Source organism: Epinephelus moara, chromosome 19 (assembly GCF_006386435.1).
Source record: "Epinephelus moara isolate mb chromosome 19, YSFRI_EMoa_1.0, whole genome shotgun sequence".
Taxonomy (NCBI): Eukaryota; Metazoa; Chordata; class Actinopteri; order Perciformes; family Serranidae; genus Epinephelus; species Epinephelus moara.
The window spans coordinates 30,376,333-30,391,684 of NC_065524.1; the positions used below are offsets into that span (position 1 = coordinate 30,376,333).

Consider the following 15,352-nt stretch of genomic DNA (forward strand, 5'->3'; position numbering starts at 1 on the left):
CTCTTTTCATATCTGTTGCTTACTCAGTCTCTCTTTCAAAGTCAGTGAGAACTGATTTGGAACAATGTTCGAGCTGCTTGGATGCATGTTGGCCTGGGTGTCATGTTCCCATCACTGCCGATCAGAGCTGGAGCCAATAAATATTAGGGATGTAAAAATACATCGATCCAATATCAACCATGCAAAGTAAAAGCATCTAAACATATCATCATCTTTAACGTATACCTTTGTGTTGAAATTCCATTGGCAGGTCTGGATCACCATTATCGTCCTAAACATTCAAACTGCTGAATTGAGACGTGGGTAATATTCTGGTTTTTAGGAGCATTCTTTGGACACTGCCTCACTGACCTTTTCAAGGAGGTGGTTGTGATTCAGTGCAGGGTCAGAAGTGACACACACTTGAACTACATGATTCACATGCAAATGACGAGCACTTAGTACGAAGAGAAAGATCATCGCTATGGCATCCAGGCACTGCTGGGATTTGAACCCAGGATCTCCTGTTTACTAGACAGGGGCTTTAACCAACTAAGCCACAGCGCCTTACATTTCTTTTCCACCTACTTCTTTCCATTGTTTCCTTTCATTTCCACACTAATGACACAATGGGCCTAATGCAACAAATGAAGAAAAATGTCCTCTTATTTTTGTTGGTATCCATGATTTGTTTCTTATTTTGTTAGTACCCGCTGATTTCTGGGATTCAGTTTGGCGTATTTCTGCTCGTCTCTCAGAAAATTTGTGAGACTGAGAACACTCCGACCAAAATCCAACACAAACACACATAGATTTTTAATTTAAGGAACATAGAAATGAGTAGATATCATATAGTCAAGTTCAGGTTAATTTATGTTTTAGGGTCATTTTTATGAGTAGATTATCAAATTCATGGGCTGAAGAAATACTATTGGTCGTCTGATCCCAGTTAAGCCTGGGCAATGTGTTTTGTTTTGTTTTCCAAACACAAAAATGTTTTTTCTACACACAAAACAGTTAAGATTAGAAAATAATTCATTTGAATTAAGACTGTACTCATCAACTTGATCAAATAAATGTCACAAAACACATTAAAACATTTTCATACAGCAGGTGCATATTGACACAAGCCTACAACAAACTACCTCCTTTGTTTTATCATAGTATTTGAATAGAAGGAAAGTCAAGGAAACTATTTTACACAACAGAACTGAGGCACCAAGGTCATTTTATAGATGTTGGGAATCTAGAAATTAACTGTACTCAACTTAAAATACAGTATTTCAGAGGTCTGTTATGAAGTTGCACCTTTGGTCCATCAGAACAGTTCAAGTGACCCCTTGAAGAAGGGTGAGATCAGCCACAAAGCCTGTCCCAATGTCCACCTCACAGACTCGAACACACAACAGACAAAAAAAATTTTTATACTTCATGTTTTCACGTGTTTGAAGTGCTCAATTTATTCAACTTGCAACACATATATTCGTCAAATATTAAAACCTGTTAGACAAATGTAAAGCAGCTGAACCTCCAACAACCAGGAGAGTCTTAACGTGACTTCAGCTTCTTTCCATCCTTCATAATGTGACATTAATAATGTTTCACTTACAGCTCATTGACACCAAAACCAGTTCAAACACTCTGAATAATGTTAAACAGTGACGCAGTGACACCAACGCTAACTAATGCTGACGCTGCCTCGTTCCACATGCTGTAACAAACTGTGACAAACGTTCTGCATGCACACATTCACCCTCTGGAAAACACGCAAACTGTATAAAATATTCAAAGTAAAAACTGTACACCAGCACACAGACTCATCACGACTGGCCGAGTGTGTGTGTGCCAGTCAGACAGACGGATCAAGGCACAATACGCTGCAGGGAGTCTCAGCAGTTAACGTTCCCCACAGAAACTTGTGTCAAAGTCATTTTTAAGTTCATCTGAAAAACACAAACCCAAAAGTCTTCTGCTCTAAATCATGTATTCAGTGTATCTGAGCTCCGTCCACACTGCGGAAACATCAGGCCTGACACTTCAAAATCACTCTGTAAGATAGGAGTGAACGTATGCTTTGATTTATTGTGTTTATCGTTAACGGAGCGTCATTGAACGCACCTGGAGCAAACATAGGAAGGGATCTGAAATGGATCAGGTTTTATTTTGCAGTTTGTTGAGCTGCTCCTCTAATAGCGATCAAATGCTAAAAAAATTATGTTGTGTTCACACCAGGCGCAAAAACAACTTGCGCAAGTGACACGTACCGTAAAGTCAACGTAAAGACGCGATTAGATGGGAATCCCGCTGGCCGGCGCGCTGGACATGTCGCGAATTAAGTGGCACGTGTGAAGCAAGTGGCGCGATTTTGCGTCATACACTTATTTGCGAGATTTGAAAAACCTGAACTCAAGCGACCAATTTGCACCGCGATAGCCAATCAGCATTGAGATCCTCTGGCGACATATGACGCCGAGGTCGTACCTGCGGAAGCGCATTCACCGATTCAGCAATTTCACATGCGTACGATGCGAGTTATTCGCGCTGTGAAACAAGTCAACACAAAATATTCTAGCGTTCAAACTCACGTGAGTAACGCAACATGAATATTCACATCGCGTTTGGTGTGAGCAAAGCTTTCGACAGTTTTAAGGCATCTTTCAGTTGCTAGGAAACTACATCGTTGTTCCACCTTTTTACACATAGATGGCGCCACAGGGCCGCTACGAAGTCCCTTGCATTTTCACACAGACCCAAAAACGGTGGCATCATTCCACTCCGGTGTGTGATTTTAGGGGCCGTACACATGCCATGTTTTTTTGCGCCCGTTTTCAAGGTAGTTGTGCGGCGGGCACTCTCAAACACCAGGGCGATGAGCTCCTCTCAAAGCGTCATTGTCTAAGAAAAGGCTGTAAAAAGCCTTTGCACACAACCTGCTCAGCAGCAGACAGACACAGTTAGAGAATACCTGGTGAACATAGAGGAGCATTTAGCAGCTAAAGAGACAGATATTTCCCACAGGAGTCGGTGGAGACCAAAAACAGAGCTAAAAGATAGTGAATATTGTACTTCAGGTGGACACAAACATCCATATGGAGCCTCGGATGCCCTAGATATTATATTGTTTTAGATCTTGTGTGCACAAGATAAAAGAAAATAAAAAAACATCTTCATCGTATCTGCAATAGTCATTAAAGGAAACAGTGTAAAGGTCGGCAGTGTGAACGGAGCAGTAAAGTGGCCTCTGGTGAAAAAACGCCACCATCATAAACATTCAAGCTCTAAAAGTTCAGGACAACAAACATTAACAGAATAATTACAAACAAAAAAAGAACCCATTAACACTCAAAATACATCTCGTGATGCGAAACATCCACAAAACAAATTGAATAACTAATAATCTGTCAAGCACTGAACGCAGCAGTGATGATATATATTAGCTTTTAAATAAATATCACACAGTCAGAACAGTCAATAAATATGAAATTCAAGGTTAATTGTTGCACAGTAACGCCTACTGTATGTGAAGTCACAGAGGGATTAGTAGTTACACTCCACATCATATCATCAGACACTATCAACACTCTGCAGCAGCCTCACCTGCAGGTTCACCTGGAAAAACAAATACGCTCAAGTACTGTGTGAGAGCAGGAAGTAGGTCCAGATAGCATTTGTCTGAATATGTCTGAAGGTCATTTGGGGTCTCTATGTAGTCATTTTGTGTCTCTTTGTGGCCATTTTGTGTTTCTTAATGGTCGTTTTGTGTCTGTGTAGTCATTTTGTGTCTCTTTGCAGTCATTTTGTGTTTCCTTGTGGTCGTTTTGTGTCTCTTAATGGTCGTTTTGTCTCTATGTGGTCGTTTTGTGTCTATGTAGTCATTTTGTGTCTCTTTGCAGTCATTTTGTGTCTTCTTGTGGTCGTTTTGTGTCTCTTAATGGTTGTTTTGTCTCTATGTGGTCGTTTTGTTTCTCTATGTGGTCGTTTTGTGTCTCTATGTAGTCATTTTGTGTCTCTTTGCAGCCATTTTGTGTCTCTGAGGTCATTTTTTGTCTCTTAGTGGTCGTTTTGTGTCTCTTCGTGGTCGTTTTATGTCTATGTAGTTGTTTTGTGTCTATGTGGTCATTTTTTGTCTCTATGATGTCGTTTCTTGTCTATGTAGTCGTTTTGTGTCTATGTGGTCGTTTTGTCTCTATGTGGTCGTTTTGTGACTATGTAGTCATTTTGTGTCTCTTTGCAGTCATTTTGTGTCTCCTTGTGGTCGTTTTGTGTCTCTTAATGGTCGTTTTGTCTCTATGTGGTCGTTTTGTCTCTATGTGGTCGTTTTGTTTCTCTATGTAGTTGTTTTGTGTCTATATGTGGTCGTTTTGTGTCTCTTAATGGTCGTTTTGTCTCTATGTAGTCGTTTTGTTTCTCTATGTAGTTGTTTTGTGTCTCTATGTAGTCGTTTTGTGTCTCCATGTTGTCATTTTTTGTCTCTATGTAGTCATTTTGTGTCTCTTTCCAGCCATTTTGTGTCTCTGAGGTAATTTTTTGTCTCTTAGTGGTCGTTTTGTGTCTCTATGTGGTCGTTTTGTGTCTTTTTGTGGTCATTTTGTGTCTCTGTGTGGTCGTTTTATGTCTCTATGTGGTCGTTTTGTGTCTCTATGTAGTCACTTTGTGTCTCTTAGTGGTTGTTTTGTGTCTCTATGTAGTTGTTTTGTGTCTTTTTGTGGTCGTTTTGTGTCTCTGTGTGGTCGTTTTGTGTCTCTATGTAGTCATTTTATGTCTCTTTATGGTCGTTTTGTGTCTCTATGTAGTTGTTTTGTGTCTCTGTGTGTTTCCATGTAGTCATTTCTGTCTCTTTATAGTTGTATATCTGTTTTTGGTTGTTTTGTGTCTCTGTATGGCTGCATTTCTTTTAAATTGTTTTATTGTATCTTAGTGGTCGTTTTACATTTCTTTGTAGTCATTTACATCTCTTTGTGGTCATTTTGCATCTCTATGTAGATGTAGTCGTTGTACGTCTCTTTGTATTTCTTTTGCATCTCTTTGTGGTTTTTTTGTGTCTTCATATTTGTTTCAAGTAATTTTTTTGTTTACTCATATTCAACCACACAGGTGAACCTGCTTGCATGAGGCCAGTGGAAAGTGTCACCTGGTCGTGTTACATTCACTGTCTCACTTCTAACAACGTGTCAGACACAGTTCAGATAAGGCTTCTTCATGGGCTGCTCTGTTGTTCAGTTCACTGTCACACAGCTGCAGTGTGACGTCTGCCTGAGTCTGAGCCCAGACCGGGTCCAAGACTAGTTTCAAGACTGCACTGGCACTGAGAGACAGCCATGCTCTTGTCAAAACCAGGAAAAAAACTTTTTTTTAATATAAAAATGCTGCTGCTGCTGCTGCTCTGAATAAACAATGAATTAAAGTGTGAGGACATTTTGTTTCTCTACAGTCTGTGGTTTCTATTTTACATTGTAGTGCTGAACCAAACATTAATAAAATATAATTGTTAGTTTAGTTAAGTGAAAAAAAGCATTCAAAAAACCTACACAAGTTGAGATCAAAATAGGCACAATACCAAGACAAGTCCAAGATATGATGAGAACAATATTCTGGAGACAAAATACGGCTGTGCAGCAGTTCAAACTAATGGAGTCTCGAGTATGCGTCTGGATTATTTTATATATAAAAAAAGAAAGAAATTAATTTAAAATTTAGTTGGAAACAAAAAAAGAACTCAAAGTAAAAATAAATAAATAATCAAATTATGATTAAAAAAAAAAACATGGCTAGTTATAATTCAGTTTCCTTATTTTTACTTTAAAAAATGACGTAGTAATTTAATTAAAAAATTGAATTGACTTTTTTTAAATTATGCATTTTAACATTACTTTATTTCATAAAGTGAATGATTAAAATTTACATTCATTAATTTGGCTTTTTTGTCAAAGTGACGTACAAATGAGGTGCAATACAAGCTACAAATAACTTAAATTAAATTAAGATTGTCAAATTGTTATTATCAAATTAAATTCAAATTATTAACATTAAATGTAATGAGCTCTTTATTTTAATTATTTGTTGCATTATAACTTTAGTAACAGTTATTTATTTTATATTATTATTTTATTAACTGATAAGAATATAAATAGCTATTTCATTTGGCACACTTGAGACTCCATATAAAACTCCTATGTCTGAACAACACAGCGGTCACATCGAACACTCAAGTAGTTTCTGGTAGAAAACACAAGAAAAATAAAAGTACATAATAAATTGGGTTGGACTGACAACAGAAAACATCATGACTTAGTTTCTGTTTCTGTAGTGAAGCAAGATCATCAGGCAGCATTGTTTTCATTGTTAATATTAATGCACAAAAAGAAAAAAACAAAGTGTATTTTGCATAAAGAGCATTTACACACATCTTGTAAAAGTCGTCGGCATGTGCTCGCTCGTTGTGGCTGGCAGTGTTGCCCTCGGTTGGTCTACACGTTGATGGCGTGAGCGTGCTTCTTGCACAGAGGTTTGTCTTTCTTTGAGTAGAAAGGCTGGCCCTCGAGGTTCACATGGCAAACCTGTAGGTACGATAAAGTTGTGCAGATAAATTTCACAGAGCATTTCATTCTGAACCAAAAGTTTTCAGAGGGACTGTCTTTAGTAGAAAGTAGTTCTGAATAAAAAAAGTCTACAGTGATGTCTTATCCAGTGTTTGTTCGTGGTTCTTACCGCACAGACGAAGCAGGTGTCGTGCCAGGTGTGACCCAGAGCCTCAATGAACTTATCACCAGCTTCAACCGGGAAGTCGCAGCCATGACACTTAGTGCTGAAGAGTGCGATGTAATCTGACAGAGAGACAGAAACCGTTAGACACACCTGAACAGGTTACAGCCCAACCTCTGACCTTTGATCCCCCTACCTTTCTCGCAGTATGGCTCTCCATCCTCCATGTGGAAGAGGCTGTTTCCAAAGGCTTTGCCGCAGGCCGCACACACGAAGCAGGTGGTGTGCCATGTCTGCCGCAGGGCATGCATCACTTCCTGTAACACACAACATGACACATGTTGGTTGTGGTCCATGTGGATCATTTAAACTTTACTCAGCTGCACAGGTAGACAGGTAGAAACATAGACAGACGTACAGGTGGAAATGTATACAGGCACATGTAGACAGGTAGAAAGGTAGACAGTTGAAAAGGTATACAGGTAAACAGATATACAGGTACAGGTAGAATGGTAGACAGGTATAAAGGTACAGGTAGACAGGTATACAGGTAGAAAGGTAGACAGGTATAGGGTACAGGTAGACAGATATACAGGTAGAAAGGTATACCTGTCCACCTGTATACCTTTTCAGGCATAAAGGTGTAAAGGTAGACAGACAGACAGGTGGAAACTTACACAGGTACAAGTAGACAGGTATACTGGTAGAGAGGTAGGCAGGTGGGCATGTAAATAGGTATACAGGTAGACAGGTATACAGGTGGACAAGTAGACAGGTATACAGGTGGATAGATAGATAGGTAGGTATACAGGTGGACAGTTAAACCAGTGAAAAAGGTATACAGGTGGAAAGGTATGCAGGTATACAGGTAAACAGGTGGACAGGAATGCAGGTAGAGAGGTGGACAGGTAGAAACATATGGGTACAGGCAGACAGGTATACAGGTAGAAAGGAATACAGGGGGAGAGGTAGGTAGGTGGACAGGTGAACAGGTGACCAGGTAGACAGGTATACAGTGGGACAGGTGGACATGTATACAGGTAAACAGATAAATAGGTATAAATGTGGACAGGTATACAGTGGGACAGGTAGACAGGTATACAGGTAAACAGATAAATAGGTATAAAGGTGAATAGGTGTACAGGTAGAGAGTTGAACTGGTAGACAGTTGGACAGGTATACCGGTGAAAAAGGTATACAGGTGGATGGGTGCACAGGTAGACAGTTGGACAGGTATACCGGTGAAAAAGGTATACAGGTGGATGGGTGCACAGGTAGAAAGGTAGACAGGCATCCAGGTGGAATTGTATACAGGCACAGGTACACAGGCACAGAGGAAACAGGTGGACAGGTAGACACGTATACAGGTAGAAAGGTGGACCGGTATGGAGGTGGACTGGTGGACAGATAGATAGGTGTACAGGTGAACAGGTAGACAGGTGGACAGGTGTACAGACAAGTGGACAAGTGTAGCGTCTCACCCCCATGATCTTGGTGTTGCAGCGGGCGCAGGTGGGAGCGAAGAACTCCTCGTAGCAGTTCTCACAGTAGACGTTGTTCTGCTCCTCCACGAAGCTCACGTCAGCCAGAGACATGTGGCAGTAGTGACAGTTAAATTCCTCAGGGTGCCAGGACCGGCCAAGGGCCACCAGGAAAGGGCCCCTGCACGCCAGAAGCCATTTTGATGAAGAACATAGTGATTAAATAAAGTATATCACAGAAACTATTCTTGTTAATATTATTATTATGGTATGCAGGTGTAGGTTACCTGATGACGCTGTTGCAGGCCCCACACAGAGGTGTACGGCTGCTAGCGGCGAACCTCTCCGCCCTTTGAGCCACGCCCCTCGCCACAGGTGAGAATGGGGCAGGGCTTGGTGTGACAGGGGCGGGGCTGGGAGCTGCAGGGGTGGCGGAGGAGGGGTTGGGGATGTATGCTGGTGGAGGAGGGGCAGCCTGGGGCAGCGGCTGCATCTTTATGGTAGTGGTGGTCGTCTTACTGGGGTCGTACTTGTTGGCGAAGTTGGTGTCGGCCACCCAGGGGGGTCGATTAGAGGAGGCAGGACCAGCTGGAGCTGGGGCCGGGGCAGCAGCTGGAGGGCGGGGCTGAGGTGGAGCAGGAGCATGAGCAGGAGCTGAGGCTGGAGGAGAGGAAAACTGTAAAGCTTCCAACAGGTGAGATCAGTTCTCTGACAACAGTGAATCTGTGTTTGCAGGTGTTCTCACCTGGCTGGGAGGGGTAGATGCAGGCGGTGCTGACCACCTTGGAAGGGGCGGAGCCAAGAGGGATCTGAATGGAGCTCTGTTGAGTGGGCGGGGCCTGTTGTGCGGGAGGCTGATGGTACTGCTGTGGGACTTGCTGCTGGTATGGCTGATGGACTGGCTGCTGATACTGCTGTGGCATTGGCTGCTGATACTGCTGCGGGATTGGCTGCTGATACTGCTGAGGAGGCGGGGCTTGTGGAGCGTGATGCATAGCAGGAGGTTGACCGTATTGGCTACAGAGGGGGGAAATTGTTGATTTATCATTATGATTTTGTGATTTTTCGTTGTTGTTTTTTTCAAGCCTCCTTACAGAGACCAAGTTGCATTATTGGTTTCAGTATTTACTACCAGTCTAAATGTGGCCAAATACTTACCTGGCGAACACTGACATGTTGATTTGCTAACTCGTTCTCATCCGAGGTCGTCAAATACTGATGCTTTATTGTTTGGCATTTGATACTGACACCGAAGGCACCCTTTGGCGTCTCTATGAAATGCACCCTTTAACATCTGGATGTGATGCACAGCTGTGTCCTGGGTGAAACTCATTGTAGCGCGTAGTTTAAGTTGTCTAACTGTCACGGTTAGCTTAGCTTAGAAAACCATTATGTTTTTGGTTAAAATAAGTTCGTAGTTAACTTGTTCCAATCCCCCGTCCATTCCAGTGGACGTAACTTTTCTAAGATGTCTAGATCTATGATTACTGTCATCTGACTCTATCTAAACACATAAACTTATTTGATGGGATGTCTACGAGCCAATCACTGTGTCCCACATCATCTAAAGCGGAGTGCAGTAGAGCCACGCCCCATTTTTTTTAACAAGCGTGGCCGACCGTGCGGCAAGGAGGAGGCGCAAGGCACGTTTCAGTCCATTAATCATATTGTTAAACGACATAATTGTTTTTTAAAATGTGTTTAAAGTAAACACGAGATGTTATATTACTTAAACGTGTCAAAATATCATATGAAAGATTTATCGCTTTTACTTAGGATTTTTTCATAAATATCCATCCATTGGAAAGGACTGAATGTCACCAGAAAATGAAAAGGGAAACACTGTAGGTGCATGCAGAGTAGAAATCTCATAGCATCACACACCAAGAGACATGACAAAGCATCAGTATTAAACAACCTGGGAATGAGAACAGGGCTGGATTTGCAGGCTAAAAGTCATCAAGGTTACACATAACCGTGGTTTCTGTAAAATTAAAATGCTGCTATATTCAACTTAGACGTCCACAAACTTTTATTTTTCAACTGCAAATCACCAAATCAGTGTTTACTGGGTCCTCTATATCTAACTTTTGTCTACAACATACACAAAATATAATCACAGGTTATAATCACAAGTTAGTGTGAATCTAAATAAAGAAGCCAAAGAAAACCAGCCTGTAAGAGATGAGTGTCAGTATCTTGACATTTAAAGTAAAGACATAAATGTGACAGCTGGACTTTGATCCTTCAGAGATCGTTAGAAGAGATTCAACATGTTATTCAGCTGATCAAAAGATGAAGTTGTTACTCAGCAGTTAGATGGTCCTGAACTGAGCGATGCATCAACACTGTCAGGGTTAGGGGTTCAGTTCCCATCAGGGTCACCCATTTAAAGTAAAGGCCTCAATATGCTTCAAACTAAGTGCTTGTTGTGTCGTCTAACAGCGTCTGAAACTCCCTTTGTGATGGATGGAATTTACTTAAAATATTGTTTGTGCTGTAAAATGTTCCCTTGTAGTTTTGAATTAATATTACAGCTGCATTAAAGGTCCAGTGTGTAGGATTTAAGGGGATATATCAGCAGAAATGGAATATAATATAATACGTATGTTTTCTTTAGGGTATAGTCACCTGAAAATAAGAATTGTTGAGTTTCCATTATCTTAGAATGACTGTTTATATCTACATAGGGAGCGGGTCCTCGTCTGGGTCCACGCATATTGCCATGTCGCGTCATCATGTTTCTACAGTAGCCCAGAATGGACAAACAGAACACTGGCTCTAGATTCGGCCATTTGCATTTTCATATTTTTGTGTTGGCCACTGCAATTAGCAGTCCCTCCATGAGAAGAGTGTTGGAGAAACACTGTTTTTGTAACGTGAAATTGCTTTATTCAGTGTTCTTACTGGTTTAAATCACCAGGTCCATTTAATTTGGAGAGGAAGCGACCTCAGTAAATAATTGGTCTCCTTTTAAAACCTCCTGAACAATGAACACTAAAGCCCCGTTTCCACTGAGCAGTTCAGTTCGGTACTCATTTCTTTCCGTTTCCACTGTGAAAAGTTGTGGATGGTACCAATGGAACCGTTCTGTACCGTCCCCATGTTTGGTCCCCCCTCTGTTGGGGTACCTAGCACACAGATCTGGTGCTAAAAGGTGGAGTTGTGAACACTGCAGTCTGATTGGTCAGTAGAGGACGGTCACTCTGCTCAGGGCTGAGTTGTGGCTGGTTTTGAGGCTCATGTAACCACTGTTCATACTGTGGAGAGTTTTAGTAGTAAACTGTAACTATAAAATGAAAGGATGTTTTGCTGCCTCTCACAGCAGCTGGAGTCTGAGAAAAATAATTCACTGGGCCGACTGCCGTCAACTTTTAAGGTGGAACGTTAACTTGTAATGTTACTCAGTGCACGAGGTGACAATGTGAATCAATCAACACACCTTAAATGTCACTGTGACAACTTTGACCATCATTTTAGTTTCAATATAACATACACTTTTAGTAATGAGTGGAACTTCAAGCGTTTATGTATTAATTTTGACCAGGTTATGTGAACTGCATATATTCTAATCCTCACTTGGAGAAAAAAAAAAAATGGTAGCGTAGCATCGAGCTCCAGCAACACTAAACCCCTGAGCTTGCCTGAGAAGGACTAAATGCACAAACCTGCTATTTTTAAATACCCCACAGAGAGAGACTCTCACTGCAGCCTGTTTTATTTTGTTCTGAAAATGTCGGCACTGCAGCCTGTTTTATTTTGTTCTGAAAATGTCGGCATGCAGCCTCGTTCTGTGGACGATAAACAAGGCGCAGATTCCCTCTGTGTCACCGATAATGAGGAAATACACTGAGTGACAGGCGCAGATTCCCTCTGTGTCACCGATAATGAGGAAATACACTGAGTGACAACAACCCTACATTTAAGGGTAATGCTCGCAGTGGAGATCCTAGAGTCTAGGTACCATGTCTGAAGGATTACTGTTGGTTCAAAAGGTACCATACTGAAAGTGTTTAGTAGAAACGGGGCTTAAAGGAATTCTAACCTGGAAAAGTTTCAGCTGACTGCAATCTGCAATCTAACTGCAAGTGTATGTTGCATTTTACCGCTGAAGATGTTTAAGATTGAGTTAATTCTAAATCCCTTATAAGCTGGTGTGTAGTTAACTACTACGACGCTTCTATAAAAAGTAAACCTTTCATGGTGTCAGAACAAAAGCCCTGTTTTTCTGTTTTAGCGTAAGAAGTAGGAGAATGGACTATGACAGCAAGCTTTTCACCCCACCCTCTGGTGTGGACATCAGACCGCTTTATACAAGATCAAATGAGATCACTGGTTAACTTGAAGCATACTGAGGCCTTGAATCCACTCATGGTTCTGTGAGGAGCTTTAGATAGAGAAGGTTTAGAGGTTTATATAAAGAAGCCTCCATTTGATGGCAGATGTGTTGTTATATAGCGCAGAAGAAGAGGCAGCGTGAAGCGAATGAAAACGCTGGGCTGGAGTGCTGGATCCCTGCAGGTACCTGGAGACTGCAGCTTTGTGCTGGAAGCCGTAACCAGCGGCAGACTGTCGCTTCTGGCTGCAGGTGTAGAAACAACAGCAGAGGTCACCATGACAATCTGCATCCTGAAGGTCACCAGGGTCACACCCACTGCTGGTGATGCTTCAGTGGGATATTTTCTAACCACAGCTGCCCTTCTGTGTTTTGTTTGTGTTTCTCTGACTCTGAGTCACTTGATTTCGGATTTATCTGCTGCCCCGAAACAGCCAAAAACACCCTAAAATCATCAGCACCTTCAAAGAGCCAACAACCAACCACATAAAACCACTTCCAGAGGACATCCTGTGAGTCCCAGATGTCCCACCAGCACCTGAACGCATCACCCCTGCCTGACCACAAACTCAAAATCCTGCAGGAGGAGAAATCTGTGACCTGGATCAAAACCAGACGGGTGAATGAGATGTGACTGGTTACCTGTGAGGGTCGGGGCCAGGTGAAGCGGGGGCGGGGTCCAGAGGCTGCAGAGCGGCGAGGGTTGAGTCGGCAGAAGCTGGAACATGCTCAGTAGGGCTAAAGCACAGGAAGCGTTAGGAGCAACAGTGAGAGGAAGCTGAAATCATAATATAATACACAGTATATAGGTTTATATATCTACACATGCAGTCCTCACCACCCTGCATGCCTATATATATGTATGCTGCATATATACTGTTCAGATCAGATTAGTTAGAGCACCGAAAAGAAAAAGATTATCAAGCTCATGCACAAATCAGAATGCTCGATATTGCTCAGGTTATGAATTTGATGTTTTATATTTCTTCATTTGACTGAAAATAAAAACAGAAAACGTGTTTTTTATGTTTTTAATTCCCTAAATGACCTGTGTACAGGTGTTCAGATACATATGTCTTTGTGTTTTATCTCTCTGTGAGTCGTTGTTTCCTTCAGGATGACTTAGAGACAAAGAGGAAAAACCTCAGTCTCTTTATTGGCGGATAAAAGCTTGACCTATGCTCCTATTGATTCATGTTGAGTCATTGCACAGCGCATTCAGACTGACGGAGAGGGTGGGGGTGGAGCTGGGCGGGAGGGGCTATCTGGTTGTATTTCAGCCCCAACAGGCGGGTAAGGGGTGGGGGGAGGCAGCAGGGATCGATTGTGCATAATGGAGGGATGATTAAATAAGTGTGCGGAGCAGAGAGAGCTCCATCCATCAGTGTTCAGGATGGAGGATGGAGGAGGAGGAGGAGGGGTGGAGGGTTAAAAGGTTTGTCCGTCCTCGCAGAGACTGAGCAGACCTCCACACTCTGATACACAGCGTCTGACACTCAGTTAGCTCAGCTCGTGTTTCACAAACACTCTGATAACAACAGCAGCTAAAAAACAAACTGAGGGAGCAACAGGAGGCAAGAAATAAGACTTGTCAATAATCAGTTAGCCAAAAAAATCTAGTTAGTTACTAAAAAAAAAAAAGACAGACTTTATCTTCTGCAGTACAAGATAGTTTTATATAAACTCTGGATTAGTATTTGTAGAGATCTGCTGAGTTTTTAGAAACCTTAAAGGAACTGTGTGTAAGTTTTAGGGGGATTTAGAGACATCTAGTGGTGAAGATGCAGATTACAACCAGCTGAAACGTCTCCCGGTTAGAGTTCCTTCAGTGTTCATTGTTCAGGAGGTTTTTAATGGGAGCTGAATTATCTGTAGAGGTCTCTTCCTCTCCACGACAAGCTGACCAGGTGATTTAAACCGGTAAAACTGCTGAATAAAGCAGTTTCATGTTAAAAAATAAAATCAGTGTTTTTCCAACGGAGCTTGTCACAGATAGGGTTTCTTAACTATTTTGGCTGATGCAAAAAGCAAAACGTGATGATGCAAATGGCCCTGTCTAGAGCCAGTGTTTTGTTTGTCCCTTCTGGGGTACAGTAGAAACATAGACTTCCATATATGAGGACCCGTTTCCTATGTAGTGCCAGTATATTCCAGTAAATCCTACACACTGGACCTTTAAATCTTTCCAGAGCCTCCTTCATAAAGTTTGTTTTGTCCAAACCTCAAAATTATTACAAAAACGTTACAATTATTCACATTATTAAAACAAACAGCAGCAAGCCTCCACATTAGTGAAGCTGAAACCATGAAATGTTTTTACATGAAAAATGATTTCAACCATCCAAACAGTTTCACATTAATTTTCCTGTCAGTCGACTGATTGATTAATGGACTAATCATTTCAGCTGTACTTGTATAAACTGTTGGGTACTTTAATCTATAACAAAATATCATACTTTATTAACTCTTCATATGTTTTGTGTGTAAAAATCCTAATCTGTAAAGTAACTAAAGCTGTCAGATAAATGTAGTGGAGTAAAAATATAGAGTGGCATGAAAAGAAAACACTGAAGTTCTTCAGTAAATGTACTTTACAGAAAATATGTGTTGATATGGACTTTAACTTCGAGTCTCATCACTGAATAGGAAGAGGTTTGTTGGATCACCAGTCTCCTTAATATTAGTTTCTTGTCATGTTTGTGATCCAGGAATTAAAATCTATTATTCAGTTAAGCTCCTCATACTGGAGGCTGTTTCCCCCGTTACTGTTCCCCTGGCAACAGTCACAAACAGGCCAAAATGCTCTGATGCTCTTTAATCAATCAATACCAAGTTTGATCAATACAAAAAGACT

General features: G+C 41.4%; 1 protein-coding gene across 3 annotated transcripts in view; it reads right to left on the reverse strand.

Moving 5' to 3' along the window:
- Positions 1–1,413: 1,413 nt before the first annotated feature.
- The window catches only part of LOC126407280 (LIM domain-binding protein 3-like), a 78,237-nt gene continuing 64,298 nt past the window's right edge, over positions 1,414–15,352 (reverse strand). For all 3 annotated transcript variants that reach the window (XM_050072097.1, XM_050072098.1, XM_050072100.1), the window contains 7 exons: positions 13,141–13,236; positions 8,908–9,179; positions 8,450–8,822; positions 8,163–8,343; positions 6,878–6,998; positions 6,688–6,803; positions 1,414–6,536 (listed from right to left, as the gene is read on the reverse strand). In XM_050072097.1, coding sequence (XP_049928054.1) covers positions 6,447–6,536; positions 6,688–6,803; positions 6,878–6,998; positions 8,163–8,343; positions 8,450–8,822; positions 8,908–9,179; positions 13,141–13,236 — 1,249 coding nt within the window. In that variant the 3' untranslated portion in view covers positions 1,414–6,446. The remainder of the gene's footprint in view (positions 6,537–6,687; positions 6,804–6,877; positions 6,999–8,162; positions 8,344–8,449; positions 8,823–8,907; positions 9,180–13,140; positions 13,237–15,352) is intronic.